This window comes from Thamnophis elegans, chromosome 8, assembly GCF_009769535.1.
Source record: "Thamnophis elegans isolate rThaEle1 chromosome 8, rThaEle1.pri, whole genome shotgun sequence".
NCBI lineage: Eukaryota > Metazoa > Chordata > Lepidosauria > Squamata > Colubridae > Thamnophis > Thamnophis elegans.
This window is the reverse complement of record NC_045548.1, coordinates 75,809,955-75,827,257: the sequence shown is the minus strand read 5'-3', so window position 1 is coordinate 75,827,257 and position 17,303 is coordinate 75,809,955. Positions and strand designations below refer to the sequence as shown.

General features: G+C 42.3%; 1 protein-coding gene across 1 annotated transcript in view; it reads left to right on the top strand.

Moving 5' to 3' along the window:
* The window catches only part of TRAPPC9 (trafficking protein particle complex 9), a 305,011-nt gene that overhangs the window by 33,808 nt on the left and 253,900 nt on the right, over positions 1 to 17,303 (top strand). Inside the window, 3 exon segments of the mRNA XM_032223179.1 lie at positions 4,026 to 4,152; positions 6,925 to 7,070; positions 10,447 to 10,532. Coding sequence (XP_032079070.1) covers positions 4,026 to 4,152; positions 6,925 to 7,070; positions 10,447 to 10,532 — 359 coding nt within the window.

Here is a 17,303-nt window from a genome sequence, read left to right as displayed (position 1 = left end):
GGTAATTGGGCAAAGATTGGAGACAAAGTAGAACAGCTGATATGCAAATCTGTAGAGTTTTCTGTTTCAACTTTTTTTTGTCTTTTCATAGTTTTGCTCTCTTAACAATTTTGTGATATCAAGTTGCATAAATATATAGAGCGTAATATGCTACTTGTTAAAAAAAATGTTTGTTCCATGTCATATATGGCTACAAGTAAAACTGGATCCAAACATTTCCCAAAATTATTTAATAATCTGTCAAGATTATAATTTGTCCCGGAACTCCTCAGAGTACTAAGGTGGACCCCAGGATCAGCACCCAGGGAGAGGAGACACAGAGAAAGTGCATTTTGTTTTGTTTCACAATAACAATAATAATGTGTGCTTTGATATTGACAAAATGAAAATTTCATTTGACATAACAGATGGCTTTATATTGTCCATTTTATACTGACAAATTTCCCGAAGCATTGTTAGTATACACTTTTTAAAAATAAAATAGATGGTAGTGAAGAATGGGATAATAAAAAAAATAAGAGCACCTAAGGTATAACAACTTTCCAGAAAATCACAATAGAGAGATACATCAAGGTAGTGCTTTGCATGGTTGGTGCACGAAATTAAATTCTGAAACTAGAAGAGTTCGAACATCTGGTGCCCTGTAAACTTAAAGGAAGGTTTCGATGATAGTAGAATTAACCTACTAAGAAGCTTAATTGGAGAACGTTGAGGAATGGTAGGTCTGCTGTATTTCTTTATCCCGAATAAAATAACCCAGGGTTTATCATATTGGCTGTGTGATAAGAATAAATGCATTTTTCATTTCACCAAGCTTGATTTGAAGAGCAGAGTGGGAACCTTAAATCTAGAAATCAAGCAGCTGCTTGAAGTTTTCATTGATGAGGTCCCTAAATTGAGACTAGGACAGCCAGAAGAGGTTGCTGCAAACTTTTATGTTCTACCTATATCTCAAATAGTTTCAAGAAAGCATCTTCCATTTTCTGCTGCCTTTCTCACATTCAAGTTCTAAGGTTTCCATTTCAAACCAGTTTTCCACTTCTCAGTTTTCAAACCATGCCATCTACCGTGTTTCCACGAAAATACAACCTACTCTGAAAGTAAGCCCCAGCTTGATGTTTTTTACACTTGCTCCCAATATAAGCCCTATCCCCAAAATAAGCCCTAATTAAGACCCCGCCCACTCCAGGGTGCACAGGTAAAAATTAAAGCTAGGGTGGGAATGGGGTGGTGGTGGAGTTGCCCTACTACTCATCTTTGAGCAATTGCAGCCAGGTCTTGCACATCCCAACACCTGCCTTGTCGGCCCATTTCTTCTGCAACCGGCAAGGCTTTCTTGCAGGCCTTTGTAGCCAATAACAGAGCTCCGGGTTGATCTGGCACTCTGCTGACAACTGCAGAGGCCACCAGGAAGGCCTTGCTGGCTGCAGAAGAAGTTCCTAAAGGCCTCTGACAGTGAAAAGGAGGCCAGGGACGACGTGCGCAAGTGAGGTGAGTCAGTGGATGACATCCCCCCCCCCTTCCAATAACACATAGTTCCTTTTTGGTGGCAAATATATATATATAATATATATATTTGCCACCAAATATGGGGGGCATTTGCCCAGGTTCGCCTGGTGCGCCAGTTGCGACCCTACCTGAATCGGGAGGCTCTCACAACAGTCACTCGCGCCCTCGTGACCTCTAGGCTGGAATACTGCAACGTGCTCTACATGGGGCTGCCCTTGAAGAGCATCCGGCGGCTTCAGCTAGTCCAGAATGCGGCCGCGCGAGTGATTGTGGGTGCACCTCGGTTCGCCCACATAACACCTATCCTCCGCGAGCTGCACTGGCTACCTGTTGATCTCCGTGTGCGCTTCAAGGTGCTTCTTACTACCTACAAAGCCCTTCATGGTAGTGGATCTGCGTACTTGGGAGACCGCCTCCTGCCAATCACCTCCTCTCGATCCATAAGATCTCACAGATTAGGCCTCCTCCGAGTGCCATCTGCCAGCCAGTGCCGGCTGGCAACTACGCAGAGGAGAGCCTTTTCAGTAGTAGCTCCGACCCTCTGGAACGATCTCCCCGTGGAGATTCGTACCCTCACCACCCTTCAGACCTTCCGCACAGCCCTCAAGATCTGGCTATCCCGCCAGGCCTGGGGGTAAAGACCATAATCCGCCCCCACTCGAATGTTGTATGAATGTTGCTTGATTTTAATTATACATTGTGTTTTTATGTTATTGTATGTCTTCCCCTCCCATACAAGTTGTTAGCGCCCTGAGTCCCCTCAGGGAAAAGAGCGGCCTATAAATAAACTCAACTATAAGACAGAGACTTATTTTCAGGGAAACACAATGTTATAAATTCATCTGCATCGCTCTTTTATTCTCTATCTTGTCTGTCTACTGTATTTTTTGGAGTATAAGACGCTCCGGAGTATAAGATGCACCTTAGTTTTTGGGGAGGAAAATAAGAAGGAAAAAAATTCTGCCTCTGCCTATCAGCATCCATGGTATTCAGCTGGCTAGCTTCATGACTTGGACCACATGTTAACAAGGTCAGCCAATGAATAGGCATAGCAACTAAGTCAGCCAATGAGGGTTATTTGGACTCTGAAACAGTATTTGCCATGTGAGCAACAAGGAGACGGGAAGGAGCCTGGCTTAGCTGAGAACTGAAAGTGAAACTGCTTGTGTTTTGCTTCTATGTACTGCTATCTTGGAAAGCCTGTTTTTGGTATTGTATTGTATATTATTATTATTATTTTGAATCCTGCTGAATCAGTTACTTGTGTGTGCTTTCTGAATGAGATTGCTGCTGCAAACTCTGACCAGCCAGGTCAGCTTCAGCACTTATTCATCACTTATTGATTCAGCACAGCTGATTGGCGGGTGGATTGAACTGCCGGAATACCCCCTTCCAATCAGCTGTTCCAGGCTTCAGGGATTGCCACAGACCATTGCTGCCTCCATGCCTCCCGTTTTTGGCCTCTGGTGGGGGTGGGTGGGGTTACATTCGATGTATAAGACGCACCCAAATTTTCACCCTCTTTTTGGGGGGGAAAAGGTGCATTTTATACTCCGAAAAATACAGTATATTTTCTTTTCTATCTTGTTGCTCTTTGTATTTTCACACATAAGATACCTAAGGCAACTAAGAGGTAAATTAAAAACTAAGCCAGTTATCAGAGTTCAAATAATCATTTCCCAACTGAGCCTGACTGAAAGAGGTTTTTACTTCGTCTGTGAATTCCACAGCTTGGAAATACATAACGGCAAATATTTCTTTGCATGCTTTCTCAACGGTTTTTTGGGGGAAAGAAATGGCAGGCTGGTTTTCTTGAGAGCCATGCCTTTCAGTCTTCTTTCCTATATTTCTTCTTCATCAGCGTAGGACTTTCCTTCCCAGTTTCTAAAATCACTGGATGGACAGGTAGTCCTCAACTTACAACCGTTCGTTTATCTTTTGTCTCCGCACTTTTACACCTTTGACCAGAAGCAGCTGGGTGGAGACGCCAGTGTGGAAGAAGAAGATTGGACCATGTGATGGATTGTGGGTTGTGGGGACAAGATCATGAACTTTTAACTGGGTGGGATTCTGATGTAATTTCCAGAATTGGGATTCCACAGCAATGTGCTAAGATGTCTGCTTTATTAAATTGGAACTTTAAGGATTGTTTGCCTTGGACTCTGATTTAATTCTACATGATACTTGGAACGCTGACATTATCCCAATTCTGTCTTCAAAATAAATCACCAGCACACACACCCCTCACCGGGGGAGGGGGGGGCTGGGGAGGGTTACTGTTTCCCAGCGCTGACTGACCGGTCAGCGTAAAATATCAGCAAACAATTATGAGAAAGCCTTTTGAGATAAGAAGCTGACATGTGGCAAGAAAGGTCAGAAAATGGGGCAAAACTCACTTAACAACTGTCTTGCTTACCAATGAAAATTGTGTGTCTTCTGTTCCTACCTCGTTTGTAAGATGGAAGCAGCCTCATCTAATCCAATACTCTAGTAATGAGAATTCTTTTTCCTTTTAGAAAAGAAAGATGTAACACAAAGCCTAGAAAACTATACATCAAAGTGCCCAGGAACAATGGACTTCATTACCCTTCCAGATGGCTTAAAGCTCCCGCCTGTGCCATTCACCAAACTTCCCATTGTAAGGTAAACTACCTTTTGTTTCCTACGTCCTGTGAGAGGCTAGAGTAATGAATTCTCTGTCACATAGGCCTCCTTCGGGATGGTACTAGAGGAGAATGTTAGACTGAGGGCAGTGAACTGTTTCAGGAGGAAATCACTTGGGCAAAAAGCCCGTGCCTTTCAGAAGAGATTGAAACTTCTGTAAGCAGTAATTGAAACCGCCTCTTGTATTCTGGTGCCATTATGGGGTGCTGCCCTGTCACCACCGCCTTCTTAACTCAAGTGTTTTCTTAAGGAAGACATTGAGAAATACAAGCTCCTTTAAAGAACAGCCAATGGGTGTTGGTAGGATATCTATGCCAGTTTTGAAGCACCTTTATGAATTTTATGTCATTGTTTTTGAAATTCTATTCTATTCTATTCAGTTATTCTATTCTATTCTATCCCATCCCATCCCATCCTCATAGTTAGTATCATTCCTTTATTCAAGGAACTGAGGTTGGAAGACCTGAAATATTTCCCCATTTGAAAACTTAGCAGTTTGAGGATATTTTTTTTACTTTTGATCTTACGTTTGTAACCATTTACTCTTTTGTACAGAGATTTGCAAGTCTCACCAGTATATAGAGCACTAGGGAATTGCTGAGAAATTGATTGCTCCACAGAGATTTTAATGTTGTGAGTGAAATTATAAGATCTTGGATTGGTGCTTTCCGTGAAGAAGTGAGAGTTGAATTGAGTCTGCATGCTATATATCCATATGACTATGACCTGAGCTATTGTGATTTAATAGTAGTTTAGTAGTTTTAGTATTAGGAAGTATGTGAAAAACACAAAGACTTGATATATCAAAACTGATGCAAAGATGAACATCCAACAACTGAATGAAGCTGTGCCCTGGGATCACGGGATACCCTTTTGCGACTTTCTGACAAGCAAAGTCAATGGGGAAATTCAGATTCATTTAACAACCATGTTACTAATTTAACAATTGCAGTGATTCACTTAACAAATGTGGCAAGAAAAATGGGACATGACTCACTTAACAAATGTCTCACTTAACAAGATAATTTTTTGGGCTCAGTTGTGGTCGTAAATTGAGGAGGACCTGTACAGTATTCCTCTATCTTCTTTCCATCTTTGTTTCATTTAATTTGCATCTGTTATTATCTGCCCATTGCTATCTTTTAGAACTTTTATGCAAGTTCTGAATTCAGAGATCTTTTGAAAGGGTTTCCTTCTTTTTTTCTATGCCAGTTCCCCTCTCCAGTGATTTGATAGACGTCATACTGCTTGCCTCTTCTGAGAAGTCTCTGAAACTCTCTGAAAAGTTCCTTACGGGGTCTTTTTCTCTCTCTTGGCTTTGGCCTCTCTCGCTTGTTCTCGGCAATTTCTAGGGTTTGCTTTGACATTCAATTTGCTTTCTTCTGCTTCTTCATTTCCAGCAGTCTCTTTTCACATGACTTCCGAATGACTTCTTTAAGTTCATCCCACGGTTCCTCTGGCTTCCTATCAATGAGATTCAGAATTTCAAAGCGACTCTTGATGTTCTCGTTGAAAGTGATATAAGGTGTAAGATCACATGGTGGAAACTGCTTGGTTTTCTTCTTCTTTAGCTTTAGTGTGTGTGTAACTCGCACACGAGCAGTCTGTGATGTGTTAGACCCGTGATGGCAAACCTATGGCATCCGTGCCACAGGTAGCACACGGAGCCCTCTCTGCGGGCACGTGAGCTGTTCCCACAGCTCAGCTCCACTGCGCATGCACGCACATCTCCTGCTGGCCAACTGATTTTCGGGTCTGCGGTGTATGTATGAGGGGTGGGGCGCATGCGGGAGATGCATGCACATGCATGGGGGGGTCACATGCACATGGGGTCGTGCATACATGCATGGTGGCAGGGAAATGGGGGACTGCATCATGTCCCTCCCGTGGCTCATTTTTGGTCCCGGGAGGCTTGGTAGGCCCAAAATGGGACGCAGGGGGAGCACTTGGGGTCACACGCATGTGCAATGGGGGGGTTGTGGGGGGGTGTCACACAAAAGAAATCATTTGTGTAGCAGAAATTAATAAAAGTCTGTATAGATTCTCCGTCATCCAGGCCATGGTTGTCCCAAAGGTAGAACAGTAGAAGCCATTTTAAGGCACAAAAGGCTGTATCTTAACAGAACACATCCTCCGAGGGGTTTGTGGGGCCTCTTACCCCCACAGTATTTGTTTCCAGAGAGTAAGTCATCTGTGTACCAAGTTTGGTTGAAATTGCTCACGGTGTTCTAGAGTTATGCTGGAACACACACACACACACACACACACACACACACGTTTTTATATAGACAGATAATACTGAATGTGCATTGAATCAATATTCAGTTGTTATTTAGGGTAGATCTTGAAATTTTCTATTTTAATGTATCTCCGTGATTTTACTGGATCTGCTTTACATCCGATTAGATTCATCGCATTGCATATATAAGCAACTTTGAATTAATAGAAGGATCCTCCTCATTGTTTTTATGGTTTCCAATAACGCAGTGTTTCTATTCAGAGTTTACTAGGAAGTTCTAATATTGTTATGTATCTATCATTTTACATAAAAGCTTTACCCTGTTACTGTTCTTAAATGGGGAATTTATAAGACGGGGGCAAAGAGATCAGGACAGATGGAAAGCAAAGCTATAATTAGTGTCTATCATGCTGATAATCCATGCTATTGTATCTGTCATTTGAACTGTCTCTCCTAAATTTGAATTTTGTAGCAGCTCTACATAAAAAAACAATCCCTTGTTCATTGAACAGATCTGTCAAGCTCCTAAACCTCCCCGTTAGCCTTCGACCGCAGAAAATGAAAAGCCTGCTAGGTCAGAACATGGCAACGAAAAGTCCCTTTATATATTCGCCAATCATCGCTCACAATCATGGAGAGGAGCAAAGCAAAAAAATAGGTGAGAACCTCATTATCTTTTTTAACTTGCATTCTCATTTTTACATGCAGTATCTCACTGGGAATTGTTTTCTGGCTTTTATGCTGCAAATTGACCCAAATCGTGATTGCCAATTTTTGGATCAATAGGCTATTTCCTCTTCTTGATTATAAAATTGACAGCTTGACAAAGACATATCCACCTTTGTTTGTAGGTATGTGTTGTCACACGAACCTTGATTTACAAATACGTAGTGGAAGAATTATAGATTGACTGTAAGAATGTCTTCATAAAAATGTGTCCTTTAGATATTTTTAGAAATGTATTATTGAGACCTTTCGAACAAATTGGTCCTACATTGGTCCTAGATTACTGAAATAAATTAAGATGATTTCTAGCCTATTTATACCAAGGCAAATTAGCGCACAGCGGCTGTTGTGTCTTGCCCAATTATCGAAACGCAGATGATGATCAAACCTCATCTCCAAATTCTGCCATTTCTTACCAACCTGCCCTGTCTTGTTTTCCATATAAATGCTTTTAACCACTTTGTAATTGAAATACCTGCTGATTGGGAAACAGGGAAACTTCCTTTTCTATCATGCTTCCCAAAATATTCCCAAAATGTGCACACACACAAAAAAATGTATCTCATTATACTTTAGATGAATTTGTAGAGAGATCTGCTGAATTGTTGGTGATCTCTGAGCTTGCTTTATTTTTTGCAGAGCTTTTAGCAGGTTATGTAAAATTATTCATGCTTGAGACAGTTAAGTTTTGCTGTCCGGTAATACGATTTTTCTCTTTGTTCCCATCCAGGTTTATTTTACATTTGTGTTTCTTTTATGTGTGTGTGTGTGTGGTTTTTTTGTGTTGTTTACTTTTTAAATGTTTCTAACAATTTGTAAACAGCTGGTAGTTGGGCAGCATATGCATTTAATAAATTACTATTATTATTATTATGCTCATTCACTGATGAAGTTGTATGTCAAATGCTTATTTGCTAACTTGCCTTCATTTTAATGGTAGCGATGGTAGTTGAGTTCTAGTTTCTCAAAATCCATAGGCAACTTGAGTGGCTGATATTAGCCTAGGTCAAACATTATAGTACAGAAGTATTTATTAATTTTCTGCAGTGATTTCAATATTATATAACTCTCTTCTGGTATTAATATGAAATTAGATTTGTTTTCAGTTATTTATATTTATTTATTGGAAGACCGCATCTTGCTCACAGAGTGAATCTGGACGATGTACAATTAAAAGACTTATTCATAGTTTACTGCTGGATTCTATCCCGAAAATAGTTTTTAATGTGTTTATTCAAATGAGACACAGTCAAAACACAAATGTAGTAAGTTGGTCCATTTCAAAGAAGCAGAACTAAGATTTCCCCACTTGTTCTTAAGTTACATCTGCAGTAAAGGAAGACTAAAGCATACATGGGGAATTAGGCATTTGTTTTTGCAGTGGTTACCATTGCTTTATTTCAATGTGGCCCTCGCAAAGGTTCCCCTCACACATAAGTGCTAGTCGTTCCCAATTCTAGGGGGCAGATCTCATCTCCGTTTCAAAGCTGAAGAGCCAGCGCTGTCCAAAGATGCCTCCGTGGTCATGTGGCCAGCATGACTAAACACCAAAGGCACATGGAACGCCCTTACTTTCCCACTAAAGGTGGCTCCTACTTTTCTACTTGCTTTTTTACATGCTTTCGAACTGCTAGGTTGGCAGAAGCTGGGACAAGTAATGGGAGCTCACTCCGTTACATGGCGCTAGGGATTCGAACTGCCAAACTGCCGACCTTTCTGATCGACAAGCTCAGTGTCTTAGCCACTGAGCCACCGTGTGCCATATGCCACAGTGAAGAATATATAGTGAAGGATACACACACACACACACACACACACACACACACACACACGTTTCCCTGTAAATAAGACTGGGACTTATTTTCTTTTGGGTCCCAAAATAAGTCCTAATGCTTATTTTTGGGAGGGGGGGGGTGTCTAATTTTTTCCCCATGTACGGGAGGCCCACTTCTGCTGGAGCTGTGCCACGTGCCCTACATCGGCTTATCTCAGGGCCCCTGCAGCCAGGCCACCCATGCCCCAAAACCTGCCTCGCCTTGTGGCCACGACACCAGCAAGACCTTTTGACAAGCAAAGTCAACTTATCAACTGCAGTGGTTCACTTAACAACTGTGGCAATAAAGATAGTAAAATGAGGCAAAGCTCACTTAACAAATGTCTCACTTAATAACATAAATTTTGGGCTCAATTGTGGTCGAACGTTGAGGACTACCTGTACTCTAAAGATGCTAGATGGCATAACATTCAAATGAATGGCCTTTTCTAGGCTAGATAACAGGTATGCATTAATGTGTTTTCATAATGTATCTCTAGTGTGTAAAGTGTGAACAAAACTCACGCTTACCGTACACCATGGATGATTTAGGCCATATGCTGTTTATGCTATTATCATTTATTTATTTATTGGCAGAAGTTTGCTGAAGTGAGAGCAGGCCCAAAATAGTTACAAGTACATAGAATGCATTTATTACTACATTAACCAGAAATCTGCACATTAACAAAACAAACACATTTTCGGTTTCGTATAAAATAAAATTTAAATGTTAAAAGTTTTTTTTTTTAAAATTAAACCTTAAAATGTAACTGGATAATTGAGACAATCAAAACATGTTGTTTTACAAAAAGTATAAAAACATCGTGCCGTTATCAAGAAAATGGAATTATGTTGGTTGCGATTGTACATAAAATAAATGAGAATTATGTGGATGCTTCAATAAATAGGGAGTTATGAGGCAGGCCTTTATGTCTATAAGTGGAACAGTATGACAATATAGGCTGTGTATTCAATTGAGCCTTTTCCACAAGAACACACAGTGTCTAAGGAAGTTTTTAATACTTGCCCTTAAGGACAGCGGTGAAAAAAATCTTATATCAGTGGTCCCCAACCTTTCCGCGGACTAGCAGTGATGGCAGGGGTGGGTGGTGGCAGCAGTGGGAGGAGAGCATGGTTTCTTGTGTACAACCTAATTTTGTGCATGCACAAATGGAGCTTTGGGCGCTTGCCCACTGCCTGTGTAGCCCAATACCAGTCTGCGGAGCAGGTGTTGGGAGCCCTTGTTGGAATCTTATATGACAATCTATAGCCCAGTGTTTCTCAACCTTGGCAACTTGAAGATGTCTGGACTTCAACTCCCAGAATTCCCCAGCCAGCATTCGCTGGCTGGGGAATTCTGGGAGTTGAAGTCCGGACATCTTCAAGTTGCCAAGGTTGAGAAACACTGCTATAGCCACATGTAATCACAATATCCAATTCTGCTTAAGTGTGGGTCTCACCCGGAAAACTAACTTTCGGTTTATTTCTTCTGTAGATTTTCAGTGGGTTCAGGGAGACGTTTGTGAAGTCCAGCTGATGGTGTACAATCCAATGCCCTTTGAACTCCGGGTAGAAAATATGGTACGTTTTGCATCCTGTGTTCACCATAAAGCCTAATTTGGGTTTAGCTTTGGGTGGCATTGGGGTCAATGTTAGTGGAAACTATAGTTAAGGTGAAATGGGACAGTTCATGGAAGGGATTAAAAAGGCTTGAGGAATCTTCAGAAGGAATCCTTCATATTGTGTTTGGACATGCCTTGAATACAAATTCTACTTGTATTTTCAAATTTCGAACGAATGGGAATATTTGAAGCTCAGAGTTGAAGACCTTGGTACTCTCTAGCTTGTTTGTTTGCTTCCAGATGTTTCATTACCTGACTAGGTAACAACATCAATACTAGTTTGTGTGGGGTTTGTTCCCTGTTTACATGTACCATATTTTTCGGAGTATAAGATGCACCTTTTTCCTTCAAAAAAGAGGCTGAAAATCTGGGTGCGTCTTATACACTGAATACAGCATTTTTTTGCCTGCTGAAACCCCACCCCCTTCACCAAAATGACTGTGCGTAGGCTTTAGGAGGTTTCCAGAGTGCTCCTGGGGGCTGGGGAGGGCAGAAATGAGTGAAAAATGGGCAGTGTTTTGCACAATTTTGCCCCCCCCAGCCCCCAGGAGCACTCTATAACTTCCCTTCCCATGCCCTTTTTTGACAAAAAATGGACCCGTTTTCACAAAAAATGGGCCGTTTTTGGGAGGTCTGCAGAGTGTAATTTTTTTTTTTTAATTTGCCTCTTCAAAATCTTGGAGCGTCTTATACTCTGGTGCATCTTATACTCCGAAAAATACGGTAGGTTTGTCCGCCAGTTTTGGTGGGAATGTATTTTTTTTGCTTTGGAGTTCCTTCATTAGCGTTTTGTTTTCTGCTTGACTGTCTGATGTTAATTTTTACTTATTTTTACCTTATTTTGGGTGTTGGTTGCTGTATTCTGTTTTTTTCCCTGCAATTTTTTGATACATTGCAGTGTTATTTTTTTAATAGCATATGTTATTTGCACTGCAGTGGTCAGGCACTTTTTGAAAGTTTTGTGAGTACTGTGACCATTTTGTTGGAAGATGTTGTAGAGACTATTTCTGGTTTTGGTGGCAATTCCCCGTGGCCAACTCACCACGACCAACTCGCCACGGTGAATATGCTACAGAACAACTTCCTGTGGGACAAGACTAATATCAAAGAAATGGTGGAATGGAATCATTAAAGAAAGGATGGAAAAGGAGGGACAGAATGACAAAAATTAAAATAATGTTATTTTTAAAAAAATAATTAAATTGAATTGTTAAATTGTCTTGCAACGAGTTGTCATGCAGTGACTTGGCCAGGGTGAGTTGTCCCGCGGCAACATGGCCATGATGAATTTGCTGCGGCGAATTGGCCGCCGAGAGTGTGCCGCAGCAAATTGGCTGTGGCAAGTTGTCCCATTCCAGTGGTGGGTTTCAAAAATTGTTCGAACCTACTCTGTGGGTGTGGCCTCCTTTGTGGGAGTGGCTTGCCACCCATGTGACCGGATGGGAGTGGCTTGCCGCCCATGTGACCGGATATGAAGATGCCAACAACACTTGTCAGAATCACCTTAAATTATCTCACACACAGCACTGGCCTGCATAAGAATAGGATGTGAACTTGTTTTTTCAAAGGCATCTTTGGTTTGCGTTAAAACAACTTCAACACACGCAATGTTCTGATTGCACCACAAACGCAGTAGTCATCCTTACCTTTCACAGAGGCCCTGAGTTTTATAAATATGAGCATGATAGTGTAGAATAATCATATCCAAGGACCAGTGGTGGGTTTCAAAAATTTTTGGAACCCCTTCTGTAGGTGTGGCCTGCTTTCCGGGTCCACTGGTGGAACCTCTTCTAACCGGTTCGGTAGATTTGACGAACCGGTTCTACCGAATAGGTGCGAACTGGTAGGAACCCACCTCTGTCCCATTCCCACTGCGTTGTGTGTATTATACTAAATCATGTTCTTCCACGGCTGCTCTTGTGGAGGTTGGGTTGTTACTTTGGTAGTAACATTGGTTAAAATATTTTCAAATCTAGGTAGATCAAAGTCCAATGTATTCTGTGTACAAATGTACTCTATTATAGTTCCAATTTTTATTTCTGTTTGAATTAAGTGTACAACTTAGTAATTAAGAAAGATAAGCCTAATGTCTAATATTATGGGGTAAGGAGGCAAAATGATCTTGGTTGTGCATATTGCCATAAACATTGTCATCTTTCTGCTTTACTTTGTCATTTTGTATATGTTTTTTTAAAATGTACAGTTTCATCAGCTTTATAAAAATGATATATATGAATATATTATGGAGAAAGGTTTTAACATTAATATGAATTATCCTTTTTTCCACACATCAGAAAGTGGGGGAAAAATCCAATAAAATTCCATTAAAGAAAGATGCTGAAGATAAACTTTTTCTATGGCAAATGATATTGATGATCATGTTTGCAATGTTTATATTGCTTTCCTGAAAGTTGACATAATCATTTGTCAAATATATGTTTCGTACTGTATAGATAAAGCATATTTCTCAAGTCTTCAAGTCTGGATAAGTCATGTGGTTCAGCCTACTGTTACTGAAATTGCTGGCATGTATTAATAATTGCGTTTAAAAGGAACCACATATTTTAACATGTATGAATCAACACTGAAAAATACTGTTCTGGTCCCTCCTGGATAGTTAAGGCTGCCTGGGAAGGGAGCTAAGGGATAGAGCCAAGTAGTTGAATCTTCCTCTTTGAAGTGATTGGGGGGGGGGTGTTTCCCCCACCAATCTTGAAGGAGATGGTGGAACTTCTCCTCCTGAAGAAGCTATTGCTGAATCCTTTCATTTGGACAACTATCAGCCAGTTTGTCCCAAAGGTGCTCTTTCAGGAGGCAACTGGACTTTTCTTATTTTTCTTGGAAGATGTTTCGCTTCTCATCCAAGAAGCTTCTTCAGTTCTGGCAGGATAGTTGGGAACGGAAGGATTGATACTCCTTGCAGACAAAAATGGTCATTTGCATCCTTTTAGAGGGTCGTTGAGGCCATTTGGAGGTTGAGCTGTGTCTTCAGGGTCACCTGAGTGGTGCAAATGGTTCCTGTAATCTGCAATTTTCCCTCTGGAAATCCATTCCTACTCCCACATCTTTCAAAGGGTGTTCATCCCAAATTGTATAGCTAAAAGTCTATAGAGATTCTCCGTCATCCAGGTCATGGTTGTCCCAAAGGTGCTTTTTCAGAAGGCAACTGGACTTTTCTTTTGAAAAAAGAAAAAACAAGAAAGTCTAGTCTATCTTTGGGACAACCATGACCTGGATAACAGAGAATCTCTACAGACTATCAGCCAGTTTCCAATCTTCCCCTTTATTGTCCAGGTTGTAGCAAGGTGGGCAAATCTCAGTTGCAGAGGTTCTTGGAGGAAATGATACAAAATACAGAATGACAGAGTTGGAAGGGACCTTGGAGATCTTCTAGTCTAACCTCAAGCAGGAGACCCCATAACATATCAGACAAATGGCTGTCCAATATCTTCTAAAAATCTTCCAATGAAGGAGCAGCTTCTAGAGGCAAGCTATTGCACTGATGAATTGTTCTAGCTGTCAGGAAATTTCTCCTTGGTTCTAGATTGCTTCTCTCCTTGGTTTGTCTCCATCCATTGCTTCTTGTCCTGCCTTCATGTACTTTGGAGAATAGGTTGACCCCTCCCCTCTTCTTTGTGACAATTTCCTGTCCAATAACAACCTGCCTTCAGACAGACAGAATTGATCACTCTTGCTGATGTCCTGGGGCAGAGCCAGGATGGGGGTGGCGCATTCGTCCATGTACTTGTCCCAGAGCTGCTTTTCTCAAGAGGCAACTGGACCTTCTGGTTTTTTCTTCGACCACGTTTCGCTTCTCATCCAAGAAGCTTCTTCAGCTTTGGTTGAGAAGAGAAACGACTTCAAAGAAATACCAGAAAGTCCAGCTGCCTTCTTGAAAAAAAAACCCAACTTTGGGACAACCACAACCAGGATGACTGAGAATCTCCACCCATGTACTTGTTTATCTCGGTGACTTTTGATACCATCAGCCGCAGTATTCTTCAGAACTGGCTGGGATTGAGAATGGGAGGCACTATGCTTCATTTGTATTTTCAGAACGTCTTTACGGGGTTTTATTTTGCACACCTAACTGATAAGCTTAAAAATACAGATGGTGGATGGATGCACAGTTATCCTCAGAACCAAGATGTACAAGAATGAATGCTGGTTGTTAAGAAGTTACAGTTGTATGGCCTAGAAAATATACTTTTGGAATAATTGAGATTAAGTGGAAAGCGTTCATAATCAAACTTGGTGACTTTGCTGCTTGATGAGACGGTATTTCTTTAAAAAAAAAACAAAAAAACAAGGCTTTTACAGTGATTGTTGTATGATTGGACAATATTTCCTCACTGAGATAATTCTTTTTACCTTTCCAAATAGGGTGAGCCACAAAACCATAAAATTGGGGTTTGATATGATCATTTAATCCAGCCCTTCCAATGTGCAGGAAAACCAAAGCATTCTTAAAAAATGATTGACCAACTTCTTCTCAAAATCCTTGAGATAGAAAATCCACAATCTTCCTACTGTGTTTCCCCGAAAATATGACATGTACCGAAAATAAGGCCATGTCTGATTTTTGGGGTGGGCCTAAATATATGCCCTCCCCCAAAAATAAGGCCAGTGGACAACCCCCCCTCCAGCCGGGCAGAGCACCACTCACCGATTGAGCAGTATTCTGAAGGCGCCAAGCCGCACGAGCGCCTGTCCCCCCCCCTCGGGTCCTCGGGTCCTCACCATGTCAATGTGGGAAAAGCTGGTGAGCACCACCAGCACTCACGCGGAAGCCATGGCCTGGGTCAGCTCTCCCTGCAGGGCCAGGGCTGCCACTGCTGCCATCTTAGCACTGAGGATGGCTTCCTCTGCGGCTTCCAAACCCCGGCTGGAAGTCGCTGGAAACGGAGAAGAGGCCGGTCGGGACAGCCGCCTGCTGCCAAGTCTTCCGGGAGCCAGGGCAGAGAGTTGTCTGGCAGTGGCCGCTCTGGGAGTGCGCTTCCCGCTCTATGTTTCTGCACAGACTGCCAGAAGATTCTCAGGACAACATAGCAGCCATGAGGTGACCACGCTGACTGCCTCCTGCACCCCCAAAATAATAAGCCCGCTCCCCCCAAAATAAGGCCAAGCCCTTATTTCTGGAGTGAAAAGAAAGTAAGACCCTGTCTTATTTTCGGGGAAACGCGGTAGATAGATACTCCTGTCACGCCCCACTCCACTCCATAATTAGGAAAGAAAACCAAGAGACTCCATGGGTTGGAAATCCAATGTACTTTTACTAATTATAAATGGTAAGCGAGCAGTAGTGAAGCAAAATCTGAATAATATGGCGCGAAAGCAATTGATATATAGCAAAGCCCGTTCCCCCCCCTTAGGATCAAAGCTCCAGTCCAATCATAAGTCCTTCAAATGTCAGGTGTGAGATAACTTCAAAAAGACAGGCCAAGATGGAATGTGAAGGCCGTTGATGCAGGCGGGAAACCCGTACGCATGCGTAAATCCCAACGACTGGTACATCCTAGAACATTCCTTCAGCAGTCCTCCAGCACATCAATTAAAACCCTCCCACATACACGCCCCCCCCTTCCCGTTTCATGGCAGCTGAAGCAGCAGCAAAGCAGAAGCTGACATCCGGCCGTCCCCCGGAAAAAAGGCTGTCAGGCCTGGAAAAAAAAAACAAACAAAACAGACAAACAACAAACAAACAAGAGAGGGAAAGGAGAAAAGTCAAGGCTTGTCGGGATAAGCAGCATAAAATTTCTGAAGCAAGCGGGGGGCACGAACGTGGGACTTATCAACCCATTCCGTGTGGGAGGGGGGAAAATGTTTCCAAGCCACAAGGTATTGGATGCGATTACGGTGCCTGCGGGAATCCAGAATGTCCCGGACTTCAAAATGACATTCCCCATCAATAAGCAACGGAGCAGGTGGAGGGTCATCTGCGGGCCGTAGGTCAGACACTCGAACAGGCTTGATGAGGTTGATATGGAATACCGGATGGATCCGGTTGAGATGTTTGGGCAATTGCAAACGAACAGAAACAGGATTGATAACTTTCACAATTGGGAAAGGGCCAACATACTTGGGACCCAATTTCTTAGACTTTTGTGTAGTATGCAAGAACTTAGTGGACAAATACACTAAATCTCCAACGTGGTAAACATAAGGCTGAGAGCGTTTCTTATCAGCCTGCTTCTTATGAGCCTTGTGGGCAGCGTCCAAGGTGGAAAGAGTGAGGGGCCAAAGGCGACTGAGACGTTCACTCCAGTCTGCCACGGAAGGAACTTGAGGCTGAGCCGTAGGCAGTTCGGGGATTGGAACAAAATCCTGGCCGTAAACGACCCGGAAAGGGGTGAAACCGGTGCTGGAGTGAACCGAATTGTTATAGGCCACTTCAGCGTGTGGTAACAAGTCCACCCAATCGTCCTGTTGATAATTGATGAAACAACGTAAATATTGTTCAAGGACGGAATTAGTACGTTCACAGCCGCCATTAGTCTGAGGATGGTAGGCGGAGCTAAGGCCCTGGGCGGAGCCAATACGTGTGAGGAACTCCTTCCAAAATTTAGATGTGAATTGGACCCCACGATCGGAGATAATACGGTCGGGAACCCCATGCAAGCGGTATATGTGGGAAAGGAATAGCTTAGCCAACGCCTTGGCGGAAGGAATCTTGTGGCAAGGCACGAAATGAACTTGCTTGGAGAACAAATCAGTAACCACCCAGATGACC